The sequence below is a fragment of the Cibotium barometz genome, chromosome 47, assembly GCF_041138505.1.
Source record: "Cibotium barometz isolate CiBa-2024 chromosome 47, ASM4113850v1, whole genome shotgun sequence".
Lineage (NCBI taxonomy): Eukaryota > Viridiplantae > Streptophyta > Polypodiopsida > Cyatheales > Cibotiaceae > Cibotium > Cibotium barometz.
This window is the reverse complement of record NC_141092.1, coordinates 22,102,120-22,128,816: the sequence shown is the minus strand read 5'-3', so window position 1 is coordinate 22,128,816 and position 26,697 is coordinate 22,102,120. Positions and strand designations below refer to the sequence as shown.

The 26,697-nt window shown below is 42.5% G+C and overlaps 1 protein-coding gene across 4 annotated transcripts in view; it reads left to right on the top strand.

Moving 5' to 3' along the window:
• Window positions 1–21,538, top strand: part of LOC147611507 (2-oxoglutarate (2OG) and Fe(II)-dependent oxygenase superfamily protein) — a 29,027-nt gene extending 7,489 nt beyond the window's left edge. The window contains exons 3-7 of one of the 4 annotated variants that reach the window (XM_086784609.1): window positions 7,498–7,590; window positions 7,672–7,740; window positions 7,874–8,080; window positions 8,210–8,335; window positions 21,276–21,538. In XM_086784609.1, coding sequence (XP_086640735.1) covers window positions 7,498–7,590; window positions 7,672–7,740; window positions 7,874–8,080; window positions 8,210–8,335; window positions 21,276–21,419 — 639 coding nt within the window. In that variant the 3' untranslated portion in view covers window positions 21,420–21,538. Of the gene's footprint in view, window positions 1–7,497; window positions 7,591–7,671; window positions 7,741–7,873; window positions 8,081–8,209; window positions 8,336–19,428; window positions 19,680–20,835; window positions 21,233–21,275 lie in introns of those variants that run through there. The other 3 variants (XM_086784611.1, XM_086784610.1, XM_086784612.1) reach the window with 3 other exon arrangements.
• Window positions 21,539–26,697: the final 5,159 nt, after the last annotated feature.

The window sequence follows — 26,697 nt, the reverse complement described above, 5'->3', positions numbered from 1 at the left end:
TTCCTAACTGGAATGAAATGAGTCTGCTTGCTGAAATGATCTATGATAGTCGAGATGCCATCATTCCCACTCTTTGTCCTAGGAAGATTAAAGATAAAATCCATAGCAATACTCTCCCAGGGTCTATCTAGAATAGGCAAAGGATGAAGTAACCTAGGTGTCTTTTGACGGTCATACTTCACCTTCTGACAAATGATACAATCACGAACAAAAGCATCAGCATCCCTGCGCATAGTAGGCCAATAAAAGAATGCCTCCAAAGCCTTCACTGTAGCCTCAATACCACGATGGCCTGCATAAGGTGGAGTATGGCATTTTGTCAAAACCTTCTGCCGCAGCTGAGATGTGACACACAATTTGTCATGCATCATCAAGAATCCTTCCTTGAGAGAATAATGATCAACTCGCTCTCCTTCGGTCAAACGATCAAAAATCCGCTCAAAATCTGAGTCATGGGCATATTGTTCTCGCATATCATCAAGTTCATGATGAAAGATAACGGAGACGGCGGCCACATGTGGTTTCTTAGACAAGGCATCCGCTACCACATTCTTTTTGCCATCTACATGAATAATCTGAAAGTGAAACATGGACAAAAAGTTTGCCCATCTCATATGCTTCTTTGAGAGCTTCGTTTGAGAAAGGAAGTATCGAAGAGTCTGATGATCACTCTGAACAATGAAATCAGCCCCAAGAAGGTAATGCTTCCAAGTAGAAAGAGCATGAATAATCGCAAGAAGCTCCTTCTCATACACTTGTAGATTCCTTTTTACTGGCGACAGAGTTCTACTCTCATAAGCAATAACATGTCCTTCCTGCATAAGAACAGCTCCAATGCTATTCCCGCATGCATCACACTGTACCACAAAAGGTTTATGAAGATCCGATAAAACCAACACTGGACCAGTGGTTAGCTTTTCCTTAAGCTTGTTGAAAACTTCCACTTCCTTTACTGTCCATCGGAATTTTACATCCTTCTTGGTCAGGTGATGTAAAGGTGAAGCAATTTTTGCAAAGAATCGGATAAACCTCCTGTAATATGAACAAAGTCCTAAGAAACTTCTCACATCATGAATAGTTTGTAAATCCGGTCAATTCTTTATCGCTTCAACTTTTGCTGGATCCATCCGACGCTATCCTTAGACACTATGTGCCCAAGAAAGTGAATCTCCTGCATGAAGAATTCACTCTTCTTTCCATTGACAACCAACCTATGCTTTCTGAGTTCCTCAAAGACTTTGGTCAAATGCTCCCGATGCTCCTTTTTTGAGTGAGAAAACACAATCATATCATCAAAGAAAGTGTCCTCAAAAGCACGGTGGGGTCGAAAAATCCGATCCATCATCTTGTTAAAAGTTGCTGGAGCATTCGTAAGACCAAAACCTCATAAAGTCCAAACTGTCTTGTGTACATCTTCTGGCCTGATGCGAATTTGATGATATCCACTCTTCAGATTAATGCGACTGAAGTAAGCTGCTCCTTGTAATGGATCCAAAATATTATCGATTCGAGGTATAGGGAATCTGCTCTTGATGGCAATCTTATTCAGTGCCCTGTAATCAATGCACAGTCGCCAAGAACCATCTTTCTTTTGTATCAAAAGCACTGGTGAACAATAGGGTGAAGAGCTTGGCTGAATCAACCCTTTGTCCCCAACAGATCACGCACTTGGCTCATAATCTCTTCTTGTTGGGCTGCACTCACCCTATAGGGTGGCTTATTCGGTGGTGAACTTCGAGAAATCAGATCAATCCCATGATCCTCAGGCCTAGTAGGCGGCAATTCCCCTGGCAAAGTCTCTGAAAAACAATCTTGAAAACTTTTGAGAAAATCCAATCTTTCCTTATCCAGCTCAGATAGGTTAGAATGTGTAGTATCTTGATTCTCTTTAACAAACAGTAAGTAAACAAAAAGATGTTTCTTTATTAGACGAGAAATGGCCGAGGCCGATACAACAGGAATAGATTCCCCTTTAAGCTTTACATCAAGAGTGTGTTCCTTATTCTTATTAGTGAGAGAGATTTTCCGGTTGAAAGTATCTACCACCGCTTTAACCTTATGGCACCAAGGCATACCCAACAAAACATCACAACCCTCCAAAGGCATAACGAAGAAGTTATCCTCTATGTCCATGTAAGTCTGCACTCTGAGACGCAGTTTCCCAATGATCGGTGTAACCTCAACCGAATGTCCAGGACAAGCCAAAGTAGCCTCATGTAACACACCCATCTCCTCTGGTTTGATGTCCAACTTTGCTGCTGGTGATGAAGTTTGCACGAGCCCCAGGATCGAAAAAGATCAAAACCTCTTGATCTCGAAGTCTTTCCTATGCTCTGCATAACTCTGAAGATGCATCCCCTAGCTTCATCCCTATCAAGTCAGGTACTAGTCCAGCAGACGGTTTTTGTTTCTTTGCTTTGGGCTCTTCCTGTGAATCATCTGTGTTTTTAGGTGCTCTCTTTGGACACCTATAGTACCGATGCCCTGCTTCTCCACAAGAGAAACATTTGTTGCTAGCTATAAGCTCTTTTCTTTCTTCATCTGTCCTTTGAGGTAAGGGCTGAAATTTTCTCTTCTTGGATTGCCCCTTCTCTCGTGGTTCAGTGTTTTTAGTCTCTTTCGACTCCTTTGATGCTTTCTTGGAGAAGAGACGTTGATCCTTGAATCTTGACATATGACCAGTAAGCATGGCATATCCAGTTTGAGCATTTTCTATCATCTGAGTCATATTAATGACCTTTGTTTTGATGCAATAATCTCGAAGCTCCTTGGGTAACCCGCATCAATAAGTCTCTATCTGCTCAACCAGTGACACGGGCCTAAAGGATGTGACTGGTAGCAGAGCATCCCAAAATTTCTTGTTATATTCTTCCAGATTGTTACAATCTCTGGGATCTAGTCTATGCCAAGCTGTCATAACATCCACCTCAAAAGTCGGTGTCAACCATAAGGAAGAGAAGATTTGCTTGAACTCCACCCAAGTGCTAGGTGCTATTCCTTGATGAAGAAGTGTCGACCACCATTGAAGAGCATTACCCTTTAGGAAAGAAGCTGCCTTTCGTACCGTAGATGCCTCTGTGAAGTTACCACGAGAAAATGCTGCATTAAACTGTTGAATGAAGGTGAGAGCCTTCAAACGATCCTTTACACCACTAAAAGTATCAAACTTTACTGCAGCACCACCCTCTTTATAATCTTTTGGCTTCTCGCCTTGAACAAGATTATCATAGGGATGTGGTTTGAGAAAAGAATTGCCCACAGCATTAGATCCCATGCCCATCATACCACCTCCCATACTAGGCATACCTCATACCTCCTGGCATACCTCCATACATACCTCCATGCATACCTGGTTGCATACCATAGCTCCGAGTCATGCCCATGTTGCGAATAGCTCTTTTTTTCTCTCATTCTTTTTTAAATAAAAGAAAAACACAAGTAGCGCTAGCGTTTTTTCAAAAACCCATGCTGCTTTAAAAAAAAAATATTTTTATATATGGGCTGCCCGGCGTTTTCTTCCCTTTGCTTTTCTCCCTTGCGCGATTTGTTGCCGCTCGGATGCTCATCGCGTGTAGCTGCCCGGCGCTTCTCTTCGCTGTTGCCCAACGCCCATGCTTGCTGCACGGCGCCTTCACTTCTCTCTCTCTCTTGGGTGCAGTACGGCTGCAGCGCCTGCCACGTCAGCACCCCTAGTGGCAGCGCCTGCAGTCTTGCAACGTGTCTATCCAGCTGCCACGTGTCAGTGCCATACGTGCAATCCAGCCTGTGCAGCCAACCGTACCTGCACATGTGTTAGTTGCCACGTCGTCATCTGTGCCACGTGGCAGTGCCACGCCAGTTGTGCCATGTGTCGGCTGCTGATTGGGGCTGAATCACAAGGTGCCTCAGCTGTTGTTTCTTGCAACAAGGTAAGAGAAAGACCAAAAACATGCACACACATGTACACACACACCAAACATGTATCTGAATCCACACATATGTACAGACTTACACATGCATTTACTGGATTAAACATGATTAGTGAATGCTTAAACATGCTTAAAACATAATTACATGTACACACACACCAAACATGTATCTGAATCCACACATATGTACAGACTTACACATGCATTTACTGGATTAAACATGATTAGTGAATGATTAAACATGATTAGTGAATGCTTAAACATGCTTAAAACATAATTACATGTACACACACACCAAACATGTATCTGAATCCACACATATGTACAGACTTACACATGCATTTACTGGATTAAACATGATTAGTGAATGCTTAAAACATAATTACAATGCTTAAGACAAAGAGGTAAAATACTCAGTCCTGTAACACAGAGTTTGCTGTAGCCCCGATGGTAGTGGATGCACTCTTCCAGACAGTCACATACCTCCATCGCATCAGTCACATGGATCCCCATAGGCACCCGAGGCTTGCCTTGGAGTCCTCCAGATAGGTAGCACTTGAGGGGCACTCTGGAGTATGGTATGCACTAGTTTCCACTTGGTTCTCAGTATATGGGCTTTGCATGGACCGCCTACCTCCCCTTCAGTACAGTTTGAATTCCCCTTTTCTCTGGCTGTCTCACAAGGATACCAACCGGGTTATCCGGTTAGATCTTCTCAGCCTCTACACACATTGCACATGGATCATACCTCCGGAGCTCCCCGCGAAGATGCACTTCTACAGAGATCACTTCCTCACACTCACTGAGGATGGATTCATCCAGCAGTCGGGCTACTTGAGTGTTCACATGTCCCATGCCATGCGGATTGCGATTGGCCAAATACGGGTTTCATCCCACCACCTCAGAGTGGAGACAGGTAGAGCTGAGCGCATCTTCAGAGCCGGGAAGCTCATATGGAGACCGAGAGAGGAGAGGATCTGCTGACTATGCCACATAGAGATTGAGACGGAGGAGCATTACATATGCCGCTGCCCAGTATACTATGAGATCCGCGGGAGGTTTCACTGTCTATTTTGTGAGGGATCCTCAGGATAGAGTCCACGTAGCGGCTTCCCACCTTACGGGTGAGGCAGTCACTTGGTGGCACCATTGGTCTAGTCTTCATATAGACCAGAACACAGTGTGCGTGTGAATCTATATTCTAACCTCGTTGTGGGCTGTAGGTAGGCGCATAGTAGTTAGGAAATGCGTTTCTCACAGGGAAGGAAACGCGGAAACGTTTCCTTGTAGGAAACACGTTTTTTTCAAGCAATTTCCCCTCCCCGCCCGCCCAAATCTAACGTTGAAATCTGTGCGACTCTTTCGATAAAGTTTTTTTCGGTTTCCATGTGCCGCTTTCCCTCATCAAGGCTAATTTATTTTGTATTGTTTATGGGCATTGGGCCATGGCTGTTGATTCATCATGATTCATGTGACACGAACACTTTAAACTTATAAGTTTTAACCTATGTAGTGTCATGTATGTTTTTTTTTTTTTTGGATGGATGATTGGATCATGGATCATGGATAGTGGACCGTGGTCTTTGAATCATGATCATTTGACATTGATGATGGATGATTATATGGTTTTTGTTATTTGTGATTCAAAGACTGTAGGCTTTAAATATATGTTTCCATGTATTCTATGCATTTAGTGTTATTTTTACATATTTTATACAGTATATATTTGAAATTTTGTACATGCAAAAACCTATAGGTAGGAAACTTTGGGCTGATTTTACGAAACCCGTTTGAAACTTTTAGGAAACCCGTTTCAAACAACCCCCTAACTACTATGGGCAGGCGGTAGGGTGTGATTCTAATCTCTTTGTTTAAGCTTATTTGTGTTTTAGCTTACTTTGTTGCTCTGTAGGTCGACACTTCATTAAAGCATGTCCGGACAACCTATAAGTGAGTTTGGGCATCCCACTTCATTGAAGACTGGGTGGATAGGTTATAAGTGAGTTTGGGCACTTATTGGATAGCGGCCGGCCAAACTCTCATAAATTAGGCACTCTTTTAAATATAGTTGTCAGGTATGATACTGTACGGTTCGTACGATATGATACCGTATGGAAAAATATGGTATGATATAATTTTTTTTCTTATCGTACAATAAAATACTGTAAAAAAAAAAAACTTATAAACTTAGGTATTTCCAATTTGAGATATGGAGTATTTCTAAAAAGGAGGGAAGTATCATAGTACAGAGGAACCTTAAACAGCCATAGACAAGCAAAAACAAGACCATAACCTTCCAAAAAAATTAAATTTTTTTGGGGGATTTTTTTTTTGGAAAAAAAATTGCAGGGATTTTTTTGGGGAAAAATCCGTACGGTATTCCGTACGATATGGTGTCGTATGCCGTACGAAAACAACTACTCTTTTAAATAAAAGAGTGTGGACAACTTATTGGGCACTTATGGAACAGGTGTGGCTCTCGTTGAGGTGGCCCAATGACCACCCATTATTTGTATGGAAAGGCTTATCCTCTCCCTCCCTTCTAGGAAAATAGGTGCCTTTTTCATGAGGAGGTGAAGGAAGACAATTTTCAGCATAACCAGTCCATACACATACTTTTTGGCATGGTTTCTTGCTTCTCCAACTCTTGGATCAGCCGGCAAATGTGTGCTACACTTGCTGTCCAGCCCTTGGGAGTCCTTTTCAGCTGCTATCTCTTGGATATGTACTTGCTGAAAATGCTATGGAGCATTTCTATCACTGACAATTCAAAATTTGATTTCTTCTCTCAAAATTCAGCAAATTGAGTAGTAAGAGCTTCATCAAATTGAGCAGTAAGAGCTTCATCAAGTTCTTATCTTCTCAACACCCGCGTGCTTGACCATTAAGGTCTTCTATGACTTGGCCTGGCACACACCTGTGTATGGATGCCAGTGAGCACAGTTGTTTGTGGCAAGACACTACGGATTGGGGAGTGAGGTTCATCGTGACAAAAGCTGTGGAATCAACCTTGACTTTGACAAAACACGTTTGCAAAATGTTTTCGTTGCATGGATGTCTTTGAAATTTAGCATGTGATGCCCATGAAGCTTGTACCTTGAGAAATGCTTGATAATACAATCATATTACAAGGGGGGTCGGCCCCTTACTAGCCCTATTCAGTGTCATTTAAATTTTAGCATTGCTATCTTATTTAGTTTTGTGCCATTTCATCTTGTTTATTAGTATTAATAGTTAAAGTGTGTGTCAAGATTGTGCTCAACGCTTTTTGGGGCAATTACAATACTGGAATGCATTTACATTACAACCTTGCAAACATGACGAGAGGCACCTTCTTTCATCACACCAAGTTGTCATAAAGTTAGGGTGACTAAATTAGGCATATTTGCAGGGGGTCCAAAAGTTAGCATGACAAAGAAGGGCCATAGTGTTAGCATATGGGTGTATATAATTTCATGCTTTAGCATATTTCTGGAATCCAATAAGTTGAAATGTTAGCATGAAAGGGAAGTGCTATACTGTTAACATATGGTTTTTGAAAAGTTTATGCACCTTATTTAATTGCCGCACATGACTACTGTTACTGCAGGAATTAAATGCAGAACCGGTAGTCCCGGCAGGTTTTCCAGACTGGGTTGATGTAATGAATGGGTGGGGTTCAAAGATGATAGCAGCAGTGGAGGTGAATAATTTAACTTCTTTTCACTCAAGTCAAGTTCTCTATTGTTGCTGAATGCCATTCATGTTTTATTGATGAGATCAGGTTGTTGCAGAGATGGCAGCAATTGGTTTTGGCCTTAAACCAGAAACTTTTACTTCCTTAATGTTTCAGGTACCATGTCAGCTTTATTTTTCCTCTTCCTGATGCTCATCCATGTTTTGAATGATGAGCAAGAAACCCATTTTAGTGAATTTCAGAGTTTAAAGGCCTTTTCACTCACTGAAATTGTGCATTTGAAGGGCAGGGGCCAAATTTGCTTGCTCCTACAGGAAGTAACCTTGAAAAGGATGGAAAAGAAGGAACGATATTGGCCGGTTACCATTATGACTTGAACTTTCTTACCATTCATGGGCGGTGCAGATTCCCCGGTCTTTTTATTTGGGTAAAAAGTGGGCAAAAAGTTGAAGTGAATGTTCCCCCAGGCTGTCTTCTCATTCAAGCTGGCAAGCAGGTTATTATCAAATACATTTTTTAAAACTTAATTACTTGTAATTTTAAAATCGCTTTCTTTGGGCATGTTTGTGCCAGTACATATAGATTTCTTAGCTGCTCCGTTGGCTGACTGTTGTATATTTGTCAGTTTGAATGGCTTACAGGAGGTGCTTGCACCGCTGGGATGCATGAGGTGGTTGTAAGCAAAAAGACAGTGGATGTAATTCAATCTGCTGTACAAGCTGGAAAATGCCTTTGGAGAGTCTCATCAACAGTAAGTCACTAATCATTACTATATACAATGCTGAAGTATGTCCTTGCCAATTTTCACTGTGCGAGCCTTTCTTTAGATAGCTGATTGTTACGAGAGGTTTTATGACGCAATATATCAGGCTGAGAAATATGACCTCTATGATAAAATTATTCCACTAGACGTTGAGCAAATCCTCAGAGTATTTTTTGGAGTCGTTTTTTGTTGTTGCAAAAAAGAGACTTCTGTTAAGTATGAAAGAGTCAATACGAAATCCTGGAGTTTCAGCTCTCCTCTCTTGCATTGCCTAATTCAGAAGTGCCAATTGCAGGCTGGTTGTACCACTTTTAGCAAACCCCTGTGAGATTTATTCAGGTGCTTTCCTTGCAAAGAGCCAGGTGCTCCTCCATCTCTGTACACCAGGTGTACATGGCCGCAATCACACACAGGCACCATGGATATTGTTTAGCCTTTATAGTATTTCCACCTGTACAAGACTGGAAATCCACATAGGCACTGTCCAAAGATATGCATGGGATGCTGCTTGAGATCCCAAAACATCCTGCTATGCCTTTGGACTCCATATGGATCCTGCCCACATGATCCATGATTAACATGCCCTACATGTTGTTCTGAGAAGTCCGGGATTTGTGAAAATTACCCAATTATAGCAAGCTTTCTCAAGGCTGAGGCTAGACCAACTTCAAATCCCGGTGTCCAATGGTCACAAGGTTTTAAAAAAATGAAGGCCTGAGTGGGCAAGTGGTCAAGTGGGCAAAACTTAGGGTAAAGGAGGTGTGATAGAAAGAGTGAAAAGTACGGGAAAAAAAACCTACAAAGAATGAGTTCCTCCTGACTTTTACACTCATGTTGGGCAAAATTTTTTGCCTCTAAAACCGATCCCGTCAAGTGGGAAAGACTCCGTTGGAACCCACACGCTTAATAACACAACTTTAAAACCACAAATTTGAAATGGACAACTTAATACAACTTGAAATTTAAATGAAATGAAATGGAAAGATGGACACCAGCACTGGGGCCGGAACACGCCGACCCCCCCCTCAATATATGATATATTTATTGGGAGTATTTAATGAATACAATGCTCCATGGGTTCCAAGAACCAGATGATGTCCATGTACATATGAAAACAGTACCAAACAAATAGGCTCGAAGTCAAATTTCGATGTAGAAGCTCGAAGCAGAACGACCACTAGTGTGGTCCAATCTCTACAGTCCTGTGCTTTCAGTGGACTCCGCGGAGAGCGCCTCACTGGTGTTCCGAGACCACGCACAAACAGGCGCTCTCGCACTAACGCCTGGCTCTCCCGATCTCAGCACCTTTGGACCGAGGTTCTCCAATAGAGCTTGGACAACCCGGCACTGAACGGGTGTGGCCGTAGAGGGAGTCGGGAATCCCTTATCAGATTTAAACACAAAATACTTTACTTAAATCTGAAATTCACTTACTTGTGGATGGCTGATAGAAAACCAATACTCGTGGTGTTTGTGTAGGAGATGAAGCCACCCAGGGGATGTGAAGTCTTCTTGTAGTCGCCGGTGGAGAAGATGAGCAACCTCTTTCAAGGTAGAAAACCAAGAGATAGCCTTAGAAGATATAACACCTTGATGAAGACTCAGTAGCCTCGTGGTGAACCACCAAAACAAGTACCACCGCAAGAGACCATAGCGGCCTGCTGTGAGAGGAGGAGTACCCACTTGCAAGGGAGGTGAGGCCTGGCTGCAGCGTGGAGAGAAGATGGCGTGGAGGAGCAGCCGGTTGTATCCTTCTGTTGATGGTAGCTGCTGTGCAGAGGAGGAAAAGGAGAAGGCGCACAACCCTCTTGAGTGTATGCGCAGCCTGAGAAGGAGGAAGAGATGTTTAGTTGCAGCCTGTTTTGGCCGCCTGTAGAGGTTAAGCAGCTTACAGGGAAGATGCCGTGAAGGAGCTCACACACAGTCGCCTGCAGTGTTACCAGGCGAAGAGAAGGCAGCGTGCTGGGTGTGCACTTCAGTTACGCTGTGCAGCCCACCTGCAGGAGAGGAAGTGATGTAGGCGCCTGCTGTAGCCAGGGCAACCTGCTGGAAAACAGGCGCAGCCCACCTGCAGCAAATTCAGCCGCCTGAATTGGAGGAAAAGCTGAAGTGCCGTATGCTCTGCAGTCGCCTAGGTTGCCTAAAAGATGAAACGTACCCCTGAAGCGAAGGAGTTGATTGCTTGATCATCTGTCCGTAGAGATAGTCGTGGTACTTCCTTTTGTAAATATTAAAGTGAAGTAAACAAAAAGTGTTGGCTGGCTCCCCACGTTTGCATGTGGGTGGCCAGATCCAAGAGGGTGTGGATAGGTGACCATGCCCACCCCCACACTTACTTAAGTGGGGCTCCCCACCTTGGCCCCTAAGTGGGTGCCCAAAGTGGTGCCCACATTTAAGTGAATGTGAACATTAAACCTTATAAAATAAAAGGTTAGAATATGAAACATTAAAACAACATGTGCGATATACTTACCACCTGTTCACATGCACTAAAACTCGTCAGAATACAGAGCAGACTTCACGACTCACTGGCAGGCGTCCCCGCTCAGTAAGTAACACGTCAAGCAGGCAAGCACAAAAATACAAGTCATGCGAAAACAGTTTCAAGCATGCAAATCATGTGTGCATGTGCAAATAGTAACATGGACATATCTCCTGTTCATGGAACAAGTACAAAATATCTGTCGGCACAAAACTGGCACGACATAAAAACATAAAAACCTGGTCTTCCTGTGGAGTGACAGTCCCATAGATAAGACACAGTTCCAGGCACGAGTTTCCTTATGGTGTGATAGTCCCATAGGCAAAACACGGCACGAATACTGGCTCTTCCATGGCGGGACAATCCCATGGGTGGAACACAGTCCAGGTCATACACGGGTGGCACTAGTCTGGCTCCCGTCCATACGACACCATCCTGCTAACACACGGGTGGCACCAGTCTGGCTCCTGTCCATGTCAGCAAAATACTGGCCTCTTCACACGAGACACCAGCCTGGCCTCAAGTGAACGAGACGCAAAAACTGGAGATGGACCAAATGGTCGGCCAATTGGTGACATCCCCCCGGGCTTCTAAAGAGTTGATCTCAACTGAAAAGCCTCAAGATATGCCTGCAACATTTGTGGATAATCTGCAAAATAATCCTCATTTGCCCACTTGGCATCAATAGGTAAATAATTCTTAAACTTCACAAGGTATCTCCTGGAAAGCTTTCTCTCCTTGTGAAAAACAATCTGTTCTGGCTGGAGGATCTCCTCAAGCTCTTCAATCTCTGGCGGATCTTCTGTGACAGGCTCATCAGGATCTGGCCCCACATATTTCCGAAATAGACTCACATGAAAAGCATTGTGAATCTTCCAATGACTAGGTAAAGCATGTCTGTAGGACACTTCATTGATCTTGTGAATCATTTTGAAGGGTCCGTAATAGCGAGGAGAAAGCTTAGGATATGATCCTTCTCGTCCTGGCCTCTTCCGAAGCCTAGCCTTCTCAAATTTCAGCAATATCCAATCACCTTCTTTGACTTCCATGTCCCTTCTATGCTTGTCAGCAGCCATTTTATGCTTATCCTGAGATCTTGCAATGGCTGTCCGCACCTGACCAAAGGCAACATCCAAGTCACGAACATATTCATCAGTTGCAAAAATCTCATCCTTGGTACGAAGGATGGGTGGCAATACCACTCTGCCATAAATAATCTCAAACGGAGCCTTGCCCGTGGAAGCATGGATCGTATTGTTGTAGGCAAACTCAACAAATGGAAGATACTTCTCCCATGCAGTCTTTTGATCTGCCACATAACACTTCAATAAATCCAACACGGCTGAATTTGCAGCTTCACTTTGGCCATCCGTTTGGGGATGATAAGCTGATGAAAACTCAAGTTTAGTGCCCATATTATCAAACAAAGCCCTCCAAAATAGGCTTGTAGTCCTGGGATCTCTATCCCCAACAATGGATTTAGGCATACCATGATGCTTGAAAATATTAGCAAGAAATTTTTTTACCATATGATCAGCTTTAATGGTTTTCTTGACGGGCAAGAAATGAGCTTGCTTGCTAAACCTGTCCACAATAGTCCAAATAGCATCATTCCCATGCTGGGATCTAGGCAAATCCATAATAAAATCCATCGTGATACTTTCCCAAGGTTGCGAGGGAATAGGCAATGGTTGAAGCAAACCTGGAGGCTTTTGCCTGTCAAATTTCACCTTTTGGCAAGTAATACATGCACGCACATAAGCCTCAGTATCTTTACGCATGCTCGTCCAAAAGAAATACCTCTGAATCATGCGTGTAGTAGGCATAATACCTCTATGACCAGCATAAGGTGCAGCGTGACATTCGTCCATAACCTTTGGACGCAAATCCTTTACCACACATAGACAATTATCCTTCATGAGATAACCCTCGTTGATAACATAAGAGGGATGTGAATGACCAGCCATCAAATCAGTCCATATATGGCAAAAATCAGCATCCAAATGATACAAATCTCTCATAGCAGATAGGTCTCCATGAGAGGCCACTGAGACTGCAGCAACATAAGGTCTCCTAGATAGTGCATCGGCCACCACATTTTTCTTTCCTGGAGTATGCATAATCTGAAAATGAAACATGGAAAGAAAGTTTGCCATTCTCATCTGCTTCTCTGAAAGCTTTGTTTAAGATAGAAAGTATCTCAAGCTTTGATGATCTGTCTTGACTACAAATTCAGCCCCAAGAAGATAATGTTTCCATATCTTTAAGGCGTGAATTACAGCCAAGAGCTCTTTCTCATAGATATCCATATGAAGCTCGGCATCATGCAAACGACGGCTCTCGTATGCAACTGCATGCCCTTCTTGATTTAGAACAGCTCCTATGCAATCACCACAAGCATCACATTCAACCACGAATGACTTGTGCAAGTCAAGAATAATCAATACTGGACCACATATAATAGCATGCTTGAGCTGCAAGAAAGCATTCTGTTCCTTTGAAGTCCATTTGAAAGCAGTTTTCTTCTTTGTGAGATCATGTAGAGGAGTGGCAATCATAGCAAAATGTCTTATGAAACGCTTGTAATACAAACATAATCCCAGAAAACTACCTACTTGATGTACGTTTTGCAATTCGGGCCAATTCCGAATGCTCTCTATCTTTGCAGGATCCATTGTAACTCCATCTTTGGATACAATATGACCCAGATAATGAATCTCTGAAAGGAAAAACTCACTTTTCTTGGCATTGACGAAAAGTTTATGCTTCCGCAACTCTTCGAACACTGTGACCAAAGGAGTTCTGTGTTCCTGCTCATTCTTGGAGAAAACCAAGATATCATCAAATAAGACTCCTGTGAACTTGCGATGGGGTCGGAATATCCTATCCATCATACGATTAAAAGTAGCAGGAGCATTGGTGAGACCAAAAGGCATTACCAAGAATTCATATAATCCGAAGGCTATCCTGAATGCAGTCTTATGGACATCTTGTGGCACCACGCGTATCTGGTGATAGCCACTCTTCAAATCAAGTCTGCTAAAGCAAGCTGAGCCATCAAGCTTATCCAAGATATCATCAATACGTGGAATTGGGAATCTGTTCAAGATCTATGCGATGATCTTCGAGCTTTTGGGGAGGTAATTCACCTGGCAACGAGTCAGCAAAACAATCGTTGAATGCATTAAGAAAATTCAGCCTATCATTAGACATAGCATCCACATTTTGATGATTTGGTACAAGGTTATTACGAACAAAAGCCAAGTACGTTGAAAGACTCTTTTTCATTGCTTTATTAATTTGGATGTGTGATACAAGTGGGATGGAATCCCCTTCTTTGCCAGCATCAATAAAATGCATGCGGCCTTTATGCATAAAAGAAATCATATTAGACTTGTAGTCTTTGCGGGGCTCAAGCCTATGGTGCCACGGCTTGCCCAACAATACATCACATCCATTCAGTGGAGCAACTAGGAAATGCTCATTATCAAGGTAGCCCTGGATATGGATGCGTAACTTCCCTATCAAAGGGGTAACCTGCACCTCTTTACCAATAAATGCAGCTTCGGCTTCAATCTGAGGTCCCATGTTTTCAACCTCAATACCCAATGCAGCTGCCATTTGCATAGAGATGAAATTGTGAGTTGCACAGTCATCAAACATGAAGAGTGCGGGCTGATCCTTGATTTGCTCCCAAGCCTTGCAAACCATTCGCTCTTTTGCATCATGATCTGTATTTCCTTGCACATCAGGAACTGCCTGTACATTAGCTTTGGTGTGCTTGTCCTCGTGCTTTGGTTTGTAATCTGGGCATTGTTGAAACATGTGGTCTTTGCTACCACAAGAAAAGCATTTTCCATCCTTGGCATATTGCTCTCTTTGCTCCGGGGTTAAGCCGAATTTGTTCTTCCTTGGGCCCTGTTCTTTAGATGTGTTATTTTCAGCTTTACCACCCTTGTAGGGCTCCCGGAAATTCTTTTTAGGTGGCTGTCCACCCTTTTGCTGATTTGGGACAGCCTTGTCCTTCCCCTTTGAACCTCCTTGATCCTGTTTAATCTTGAGCACCAATTGCTCCGTAGCAAGAGCAGAAGCTGTGAGCTGTTGCAACGTATGTTTCGGGTGCAATTCAATGCCCGAACGATATGCTGGTTGCAGTCGAGAACGAAACTTCCTCTTTCTTTCATCTTCAGTGATTTGCATAAAGGGAGTCACTTCCAGTAACACTTTCCAGAACTTGTTAACATACTGTTGCACGCTTTCATTATCTCTTTGTTCCAGCCTGTCCCACTTTTGAGTGAGAGTTTGCTCCGCATTTGGTGGCAAAAACTGAGCATAGAATCTGTCTTTGAATTCCTTCCAAGTGGAGATGGGATCCTTGGTGATCTTTTCAGTGATCCACCAATGAGCAGCAGTCCCTTTCAAAAACATGCTAGCATGGCGCACCTTTGACTTTTTTGTGAAATTCTCATCGCTAAAAGCAATGTCGAATTGTGCCACAAATGCTAACACCTTAGAAGCATCATGTTCACCATGAAAGACATCAAACTTGACAGATTTGTCACCTGCTTTGAATTCCTTGAGCTTCTTGGCATGAGGCTCATGGTCTTCTCTTTTTCTTTTCCCCTTATCCAACGGGGCAGTCCTATCTGCATGGGCTCCATGGGCCGTCATAGAAATTTCATGGGGCACGGTGGGATGTGCTCCACGAACTCGAAACTCAGATGCATGTGACTTACCTGCATATGGCATTGTCTCTCCATGAGACAACTCAGAAGGCAAATTTTTTCTAGAAGTAGACCTGTCACCATGAGATACATGTCTTGCATGCATGTGACTTTCATGCCCTCCATGAGCGCAGGCATACATATATCTATCAGGCTTAGTGCCTTGTGGAGAAGATGCATGTCGAGAGGTGACTGTCACCTCTTCCTTTTGCATAAAAGATTTCAGCCTCTGGGATGCGGGATCTCCATGCTTCAAACGAGGTGGATTTCTGAATTTCAGCTCTCCGTCATCTCCCTCTTTGATATCACCTTTGCGAAGGAGATAGGCAAGTGCCAACTCCCTTGGTTTCTTGTCCACTTCACGAGCCATTGATTCAAAAGTTACATCTACCATAGCATCAGCCTTTCTGGCTTCAATAGCACTTTGCAAATGAGGATCTTCATGCAAAAACTTTAGCTCTTGCTCTTGAGCTTGCAAAAGTTTTCTCATATGTTCCATTTCAGCCCTCACAGCATCAGGCTCTTGTTCAAGCATAACTGTTTTTCCTGGAGACCCTTGGATTCACTATCAATAACCCTTTCAAGGGGCTTGTGTCTACCTCGCAGGGCATCAGACCCACGAGAGGCACTAGATGGACCCCTCGAATTTGGCACTTCCAAAGGGTTGCCTTGGTTGTCCATTGTGTTTTAAGTTTGCTAAAAGCGGGATGTCCAGTACATAGGTTCGTTTCCCCACTAGGAAGAGGGAAACAACCGTGCTCTGATACCAATGAAACCGATCCCGTCAAGTGGGAAAGACTCCGTTGGACACCCACACGCTTAATAGCATAACTTTAAAACCACAAATTTGAAATGGACAACTTAATACAACTTGAAATTTAAATGAAATGAAATGGAAAGATGGACACCAGCACTGGGGCCGGAACGGGCCGACCCCCCCCCCCCCCCTCAATATATGATATATTTATTGGAAGTATTTAATGAATACAATGCTCCATGGGTTCCAAGAACCAGATGATGTCCATGTACATATGAAAACAGTACCAAACAAATAGGCTCGAAGTCGAATTTCGATGTAGAAGCTCGAAGCAGAACGACCACTAGTGTGGTTCAATCTCTACGGTCCTGTGCTTTCACTGGACTCCGCGGAGAGCGCCTCACTGGTGTTCCGAGACCACACACAAACAGGCGCTCTCGCACTAACGCCTGGCTCTCCCGATCTCAGCACCTTTGGCCCGAGGTTCTCCAATAGAGCTTGGACAACCCGGCACCGAACGGGTGTGGCCGTAGAGGGAGTCGGGAATCCCTTATCAGATTTAAACACAAAATACTTTACTTAAATCTGAAATTCACTTACTTGTGGATGGCTGATAGAAAACCAATACTTGTGGTGTTTGTGTAGGAGATGAAGCCATCCAGGGGATGTGAAGTCTTCTTGTAGTCGCCGGTGGAGAAGATGAGCAACCTCTTTCAAGGTAGAAAACCAAGAGATAGCCTTAGAAGATATAACACCTTGATGAAGACTCAGTCGCCTCATGTTGAACCACCAAGACAAGTACCACCGCAAGAGACCATAGCGGCCTGCTGTGAGAGGAGGAGTACCCACTTGCAAGGGAGGTGAGGCCTGGCTGCAGCGTGGAGAGAAGATTGCGTGGAGGAGCAGCTGGCTGTATCCTTCTGTTGATGGTAGCTACTGTGCAGAGGAGGAAAAGGAGAAGGCGCACAACCCTCTTGAGTGTATGCGCAGCCTGAGAAGGAGGAAGAGATGTTTAGTTTCAGCCTGTTTTGGCCGCCTGTAGAGGTTCACGCAGCTTGCAGGGAAGATGCCGTGAAGGAGCTCACACACAGTCGCCTGCAGTGTTACCAGGCGAAGAGAAGGCAGCCTGCTGGGTGTGCACTTCAGTTACGCTGTGCAGCCCACCTGTAGGAGAGGAAGTGATGTAGGCGCCTGCTGTAGCCAGGGCAACCTGCTGGAAAACAGGCGCAGCCCACCTGCAGCAAATTCAGCCGCCTGAATTGGAGGAAAAGCTGAAGTGCCGTATGCTCTGCAGTTGCCTAGGTTGCCTAAAAGATGAAACGTACCCCTGAAGCGAAGGAGTTGATTGCTTGATCATCTGTCCGTAGAGATAGTCGTGGTACTTCCTTCTGTAAATATTAAAGTGAAGTAAACAAAAAGTGTTGGCTGGCTCCCCACGTTTGCATGTGGGTGGCCAGATCCAAGAGGGTGTGGGTAGGTGACCATGCCCACCCCCACACTTACTTAAGTGGGGCTCCCCACCTTGGCTCCTAAGTGGGTGCCCAAAGTGGTGCCCACATTTAAGTGAATGTGAACATTAAACCTTATAAAATAAAAGGTTAGAATATGAAACATTAAAACAACATGTGCGATATACTTACCACCTGTTCACATGCACTAAAACTCGTCAGAATACAGAGCAGACTTCACGACTTACTGGCAGGCGTCCCCGCTCAGTAAGTAACACGTCCAGCAGGCAAGCACAAAAATACAAGTCATGCGAAAACAGTTTCAAGCATGCAAATCATGTGTGCATGTGCAAATAGTAACATGGACATATCTCCCGTTCATGGAACAAGTACAAAATATCTGTCGGCACAAAACTGGCATGACATAAAAACATAAAAACCTGGTCTTCCTATGGAGTGACAGTCCCATAGGTAAGACACAGTTCCAGGCACGAGTTTCCTTATGGTGTGACAGTCCCATAGGCAAAACACGGCACGAATACTGGCTCTTCCATGGCGTGACAATCCCATGGGTCGAACACAGTCCAGGTCATACACGGGTGGCACTAGTCTGGCTCCCGTCCATACGACACCATCCTGCTAACACACGGGTGGCACCAGTCTAGACCTAGCTCCCGTCCATGTCAGCAAAATATTGGCCTCTTCACACGAGACACCAGCCTGGCCTCAAGTGAACGAGACGCAAAAACTAGAGATGGACCAAATGGTCGGCCAATTGGTGACAGCCTCCCTTCTCTTCCTCAAGCGCTGGCAGCTGAAAGCTCAACCAGAGCTTGGTGATGCTTCCCCAACGGCTGAGGGCTGACAGCCAAGCTCAATGAAGCCTCTTCTCTCCCTTTTTTATAGTAACTATTGACGTTGTGTTGCCTCTCCCCCCCCCCCCCCCCCCCGCGCCCTTCTTTTTTCTTCTTGCTTGTGAACATGCAAGCACTAAGCCTTTGAAAACAAAACGATGAAGTTAATGCATGCTGTGCAACTTTAAAAAAAAAAAAGTATGCTAACTAGTGGTTGAGCCTTTGAAAGGCGATGAAGCAACATGCTGGCGGTGATGCATCGATGAGCTTGCACCTGACTTGATAGGAAGCACGTCAGACACCAGATCATGCAATGGATTGCAAATGCGAGATCACACCAATGCAATGACTGTGAACGCTGTTGCTATTGCTTGTTTGAGCTGAGCACTGAGCCTTTGAAAAAAAAAGCAATGAAGTGTTTGTGCTGTTTGTCTTAGCTATGGGAGCGGACAGCACACTGGACGATTTGTTTTGTGTTTTTTTATAAAAAGCTTTGCACTGCACATTGCATTGAGTTGCTTGGCAGTTCTCAGAATCGTTGAAGGAAGGAATGTCACTGCTCTTAGTTAGAGCCTCGTACCACGTGTTATATTTGAGACCAAAAGCAACAGAGTCAAGGGGCTCAGTTTCCACACTCGTAGATCCTGGATATTAGACTTCTTCACAGTGTGTGATTACCGAATGGGAACGTTGACTGACAGGTTTGATGAGCACGAGGGGCATGCTCGAGGGGTGCACTTTCACAAGTCTCAGCCTCCTTTTGTCTCTGGAATGCGAAACAAGAGAGAGAGAGAGAGAGATACGTCTTGTTTGCAGTGGACGCGTTCTCTTGGCCCCTAGAGCTGCTCCACGTTGCTACATGAGAGAGAGAGATATGCTTTGCGTGCGCATACTTCAAACATCAAACCATCTCAAGCAGGTTGTTGACTCTAAAGCAAGTAATTTGCATGCTCATGGGGAGGTTGTTATGCCATGCTTGAAGCTCCTGACCAGGATGATGTTTTATGACGGTGTATGGAGCACATGCTCAAGTTTACACTAGGATTTGTTGATTTCTGTACTCAATCTTGTGAAGTTTACAATTCTACATCAAGCTTCTTGAAATTTGACTCTACATAGGAAGCTTTGTATAAATGTGCAATCAAACTGCAAATTGCATAGTAATCTGTATAAAACTTCTCAATAGGATTGCAATCTGTATATGTGATTGCTCAAATCTTCTTCAGAATTGTTAATTGCACTGAAATCTGCATAAAATCTTCAATTTGTACTAATTCTTGATAAGAACTGCACCAAAATCTACACAACCACCTTCAATACTCTCCAAAACTACCAAGATTCTCCAAAACTAGAAATGTAGAAGGAAACTAAGGTTTATGAATAGATTTGATGAAAAGAAACACAAAAAACGAGATTTAGCAAGAAAGATCCAAGAAAAGCACTTTGAAAGTGGGTGAAAACTTTAATTCGAAAATCAAGAAAATCAAGATTCTCTCAAATCTATACATTTGTTGAGTACTGTTTGAAAACTGGGAGTTGTGAGCTATGCACAAGTGTTCACCAAACCTAAAACACATCATGTTTTTGAAATTTGTAATTAGTATATATTTGAAAATGATTATCATTAATCCCATGCTAATCCACTAAAAAAGAATAAAAAAAAAACTGTGTAAAAACACTAATCCGAAAATGGATTAAGTACTAGTCACTCCCTAATCCAAAAACATCAAGATCCAAGCCAAGATGTAATGGAGTGATCATAAAGCTGAGATATAGGATAATCACCATATATTAATACTAGATTAAGGAGATAATCTCATACAAAGAGCCATGATGCCTAAATGAGTTAACCTCTCACTAAGAGGATGAAAATAGCCTTCCGTAAGCCAAAGGTTCCAAGAACATATAAATGTCCAAGAGAGATAATGTCCAAAGATCATAAAAGGTCATAAAAAGGTACAAATGACAATCCATGAGTCTTTTATATACCTGAGCCCATGACCATGGTCCTAGGTCAAATCTAAAAGTTGTTGCTTCATTACAGGAAACAAGAGTTATGTGCTCTTTTGGAAGGGGATAACACCCTTTTAAACACACGTGAACAGAGGAAAGAATAAGTGAGTGGAGAAATGGGAGAGGGTAGCTGGAGCAAGGCTGTATGGAATGGTCATTGTTAAGAAATTTTGCACACAAAATGATGTATTCTTATCACTTCTTTCTCAGGAAGATTTGGAGCCTTGGTCCTTGGGTCTAGTTTTGAAGCAGAAACATGAGTATCTTTTCAACGTGCTGAGCATGTCATTTTAGATTATTATATCTGCAAGATGTCCTGTTGCTGGATAGCTTACATGGAGGTCGTGTTATAATCTCGTGGGTGCCCACTTAGAGACAAAAGCTGGAATGCTTTCGTATAATAATTCTGGGCAGACTCTTGGCTGCATATGTAATGCGTTGGACGCCAGAGAAATGCTTAGTATCTTCTCCTTGTGTTAAGGAGTCTAACTTGGTTCTTAAATGCTCCTTTATGAGTATGGGGAGTAATCTGGACGTTTCTGTATATTGCTATGGTACTGAGATAAAATCAGGTCTTGGATGTGCACAGTGGTCTGATCATATGCTGAGCAATACCTTTAACTGTTTTTTTTTGCTATTGCAACTGACAGGTTTTTGGACATATTGCATCTGATGTTATTCTGCAGCCTTTGGGCCACTTTGTCAATGGGCCTGATGCTCATAAGTACCCAGCAATATGTGCTGGAGATTATGTGGAGTCAGAACTTTCAACAATCAATCTAAAAGGAAAGTGACTAAATGTTGATATTTCTACAGCTTATTAACTTTGTACCGTTCAGTAACCAGAAACGTCGAGTTAATGTGTTATATATGTGATGGGAAAACATTTGAAACATGTAATAAGAACTTGAAATTTCAAAACAGGCTCAGGTGCAGGTTCTCAGTCAAACAGGTTTGTTCTGTTTTGTTTTTTCTGGAGTTTTCTGGATTGTTTAAAAGTTTTATCCTTTTTGTAACCACCTTGTGAACATGATTGTGGTTGCCTTTCATAGCTCACCGACTCTGGATCCTTCTACTGTACTTAACCTAAGGTTAATATCAACTTATTGAGTCTAGAAACTTAGATGCAAAGTTCAAGGGGTGTGGATATGGGCTACTAGAAATATAGCATTATTGATATAGATAGTGCGGTTTGGTACTCGAGGCAAGGCAAATTTAGAACTAGGAGTCGGGCATGTCTTAGCCATTTTTGGGAAGTCACTAGTTTGAGCAAATATTACGCCTGTAATCAACAATTTGGTCGATTTTTCTAGCAAAGCATGTAATCACGATGAATTTTTCTAGCAAAGCATGTAATCATAAGCTATTACAGCCATAGAGAAGTTACCCCAAAGGGTTATGCTGGCAATGCTTTGAAACTAAGGTATGGAAACAAGCTAGCCAAGATCAAGATGTAGAAAACAAGCCATTGAATGGTGATTAGTCAAGGTTTATCGCAAAATCGAGATTATGTAATTACCAAGGAGAACAGGTACCAGTGTCGTTCATAATGGGAAGGTTGTAACTATCAGAACTAAGATCTGGTAATGTTTCTCACTATGTACATTAAAAGTGTGACCATACAATCACAAGGTCAAAAGATGTGATTTGTAGGTTTTTTTTTTTGCCAGGCAAGCAAGGTTGATTTTCTTAAACGTGCTTTTAATTTTTTGTTTTGGGTTTCTAAGACCTGGCTTGGCCATGGGCTCCTCCGCTAGTTACAATAATTTCTATATACATTGTGATGTTTGTTGTTTTATGTAATAATATAATATTTGACTTTTTGTACTAATCTAGAAAGGCAATGATTAAAATTCAATATGTTAAACATCGACTCATCGCGGTGGTCATGGGGGATGCCTAATTCGTGGCTCTTGCCCGATGGTACGTGGCCTTTGCCCGACCATGATAATTGGCTAATTGTTGTAAGGGGAAATCGGCTCCACCCACTTGAGTGGGCCCCGGGTGTGTACGAAAAAAAAAAAATATATGATGTTACGTATTGTGAATACTAATCACAATATTGTATACATATTATGTAATGTGCTACAACTAATCACCATGTGTTAATAATGTAATGCAAGGTTTTAAAATTAAACATTTTGTGATGGGAGAGAGAGAGAGAGAGAGAGAGAGAGAGAGAGAGATGGATACTCTGCATATATGTGCATCGCTAGAGTCAACCCAAAGGCGTGAGAAGATACCCTCATATGGCCAATTACTCTCCATATGGCATGCGACGACACGTGGAGCCCTCGCAGGTCTAGTTGAAAGAGACGGTTGATCTCTTGCCATGAGAGACTTGAAAAACAGAGAATCCAGGCTGTGTACACAAAGGGAGGAAGGTGGTCCACATTCAGTGGCCGTGCCCATCAAAACAATCAGAGTACACCATGATTTGCGAAGAGGCAGCTCCAAAGTTTGCTAGAATGTCACGTGGCACATATAGCTTACTGCGTTGGAGCATCGTCACTTGGATTCTGTCTATTATGCTCTTCCAGGTTGCCTCACTATAAGATCCGGTCTCCAAAGGGGGACCTATACAGGGTTATTGTGGGTGCCAACGTGGTTCTTGGAAATGGACCCGGAAACACCTCCTCTCTAGGCATATATGCTAGGAGGAATGCTCACCAAGTGTGCATCGATCAATGGTTTCATAGAAAGAACCAGGCTTGGAAAAGTAACCCCAAGGTACTCAACATGAAACAATCTCCACGTGGGTTCTGAAAGAAGCTATATGTAACCCGTTATGATGTGTTGACGACCTTGATTGACCTTAGCTTTGACGAAATTGATTGTCAGTCCTCTCTTGTCACAAAACCTTTGTATTAGGGACGCCTAACTTATTTTTACACCATGCTTAGTGAGGCTAATATCACAGGTGATGCCATTATTAAATTTTAATGAGCTTAGTGCTAACAAGTGGTGTATGTTTAAGTTCTTGATATATAGGATTGTATGGGGGGGCGGGGGCGGGGGCGGGGGCGGATGGAGGGTGATGCCTTGTGTAATTATGTCACTAGTGAGTTCGTGCCTATTTAATATGGCATGTTCGGATTAATTGTGAAACCAATGCAATTAATTGTTCTAACCAACATGGTTTACATTGTGTGCATCAATATGTAAAGAAAAGTCTCAGAAGAAGTTTTGGTTACATTGGTATCGGTGCCAAAGCACTGCTCTTAGCAAATACACTACCACTCTAGAAACCCCCTTGATTAGAAAAAAACTAATCTCTCCTCTGTGTGTGTGTGTGTGTCTCCATTGTGTGACAAGAAGTAAACAAGAGTGTCCATTTTCACATGGGTGAGGATGATTAGAGCTATTTTGGACACGGAAACAATACGCATAAGGAAGGAACAAATGTGCAATATGTTTACATGAAGGAGAATATAAAAAGGAGACGTATTAATTGTTGAAAATACGATTTTTAGTGATAGAAGGGTAGTTGTCGATAGTAGAAATGCGTTTTTAAAAATAAAGAAATTGGTTGCAAGAGGATTTTTTTTTGGAGAAGTTTGATTGAAGAGGAATTTCGTGATTCTGCTCGCGAGAGCTTGTTTACAATAGTTGTGGTCGATTTGATAAGTAAAATGATGAAAGATAGAGAGTTATTTGCCCTATTGAATCGTAGCTTTAGAAGTTTGTGAATTAGGCTTATGTTATGGTGTGTTGAGTTGTGTGAATTTCTTTTACTCTTCTCTCTTTCGTCTATTATTTTCTTAATTAAATCAATTAATTCTTTCTAATTTTATGACTTGAGTTTTGATTTATTATTAATTTTATAGTTATCAATTTGCTAATTTAATTGTGGCTACAATTAAATCATGGTTTGATTGTTAATTTATTATCAATTTGCTAATTTAATTGTGGCTACAATTAAATCATGATTTGATTGTTAATTTATTATCAATTTGCTAATTTAATTATGCTTACAATTATTATCAATTTGCTAATAATTACGCCTATAGTTATTATCAATTTGCTAATAATTACGCCTATAGTTATTATCAATTTGCTAATTTAATTGTGGCTACAGTTAAATTATGATTTGATTGTTAATTCATTGTTAATTTAATAGTTTTTATCAATTTGCTAATTTAATTGTGGCTACAATTAATTTGTTTTTGGAGAAGTTGAGTTCTTGTTACAATAGACCCTTTGTAAAAATTGAGTTCTTGTTAGAGTAGTCCCTTTGCAAAGGCTGAGATAAGAATAATGTCATCTACATATGGCACCATTGCTTGAGCTAATCGTGAGCTTGCATTCCCCAATCTATCCACAAAGAGTGAGATCTCATCAATGAGCTTGAGCTAATCGTGAGCTTGCATTCCCCAATCTGTTCACAAAGAGGGAGATCTCATTAATGAGCTTGAGCTAATAGTGAGCTTGCATTCCCCAATCTATCCACAAAGAGTGAGATCTCATCAATAATCTTGAGCTAATCGTGAGCTTACATTCCCCAATATATCCACGAAGAGTGAGATCTCATCAATGTAGAAAAGTGTGGATTCCAATTTGACCCCAATAGTGTTGAATATATTCCTAGAGTGGGCATTCTTGTTTGATCCCAATAGTACTAAATATATCCCCAGAGACCCCCCTTGGTGCATATACTCTACCATGCACTACCTCATATAAGTCCACCATGCCATGGTTGAAACTAAAACTCCTACAGGTTTCCCATCAAGTGGGATCGAAGCTCTGTATGGAGTCAAAGGCTTCGCGAAAATCCACAAAGTAGCAATATACATGTTATTTTTGTGCCCTCTCCTCCTCTATGATGGTTCGTAGGGTAAGATTAAAATAAGTACGGAGTAGTTTCTTCTAAAGCCTTCCTTTTGTTGCCGCGATACTCATTGTCCAAGCCTCTTTATTGAGGGGAGCTGATTCGAGACTCTTAAGACTTTCCTATAAACATTGGCCATTGTATGGCAAATCATGATTTTGTAATGATATTGTTGTCTTGCGTGAGAAGGTGTGGGCAGATTTTAACAAGGTTGTGTGGTTGATGAGTCTAAGTAGCACAACTGAGAAACAACGTAAACATTTTCAAGCGGAGTTGCAAAGTTTCATTAAAGCAGTAGTCAACACATGGGGTGAATCGGGAATATCATGCATTACATGGTATTCCATAGATTTCTAAGCTTCGCACTAATGATATCTTCTATTAATGCATTTTACAGAAATGTGGTTTTGTTCTCTGATTTCACCACATTTTGTACGCTCATGGCGTGTGGTTCATGAACACATATGGCTCCCTTGACATGTGGAGTACCCAAGGAATGGAGAGGAGTCATTGTGTACTTCAAGAACACACGACATGGAAGTGGTAAAACTCACACAGACTATCTCAAGGAAATGTTTGATTGGTTTTTTCGATACACCTTTGGTAGCAACATTTCAAGGGAGAGGACTTAAAGGTCCAAATTGGCCCAGTTTGCCAAGTGGATAGGGAAGGGGAAGAAAGCACCACGGTGGAGAGCAGGGAGACAGGACCCACATGCCATGCTGCATGGAGGATAACACGAAGGAGAGTCGAAAAAGTTTGGGCCCCTATTGATGTCTAGGGTTTTGGTTTTATGGTCTAGGGTTTTGCTCTAAGGTAATTAGGTTACAGGATTGGCTATTCCAATGCTTATAAATAGCCTCCTTGACCGCCTCCTAAAATTAGAGTTTCTTGCAATGATATTTTTGAGCTCTATATATATAAGGAGATTTTCCTCTTTTGGCCTTTTCATACATTCGAGAGCATACATCCTCTTTAAGCCTTTCATACATTTGAGGCCATGGTGCGCACTAAGCGCAGACTATAAAGAAACTCACATAAGAGAACATAAGGAGGGAAGCAGCTGCTAATGACATCGCGGAGGAATTTAACGCCTCCAACAGTAAAAAGCAAAGGAGGATGCTTGTCGATTATGACGACACTGACAGCAGCAGTGATAGCACGTAGAGCAGTGACTCCGATTCGGAGAGGACTCAGTCGGACGACAATAGGCCGTTGGGGGAGCCCTCATGGACTGGCATGGA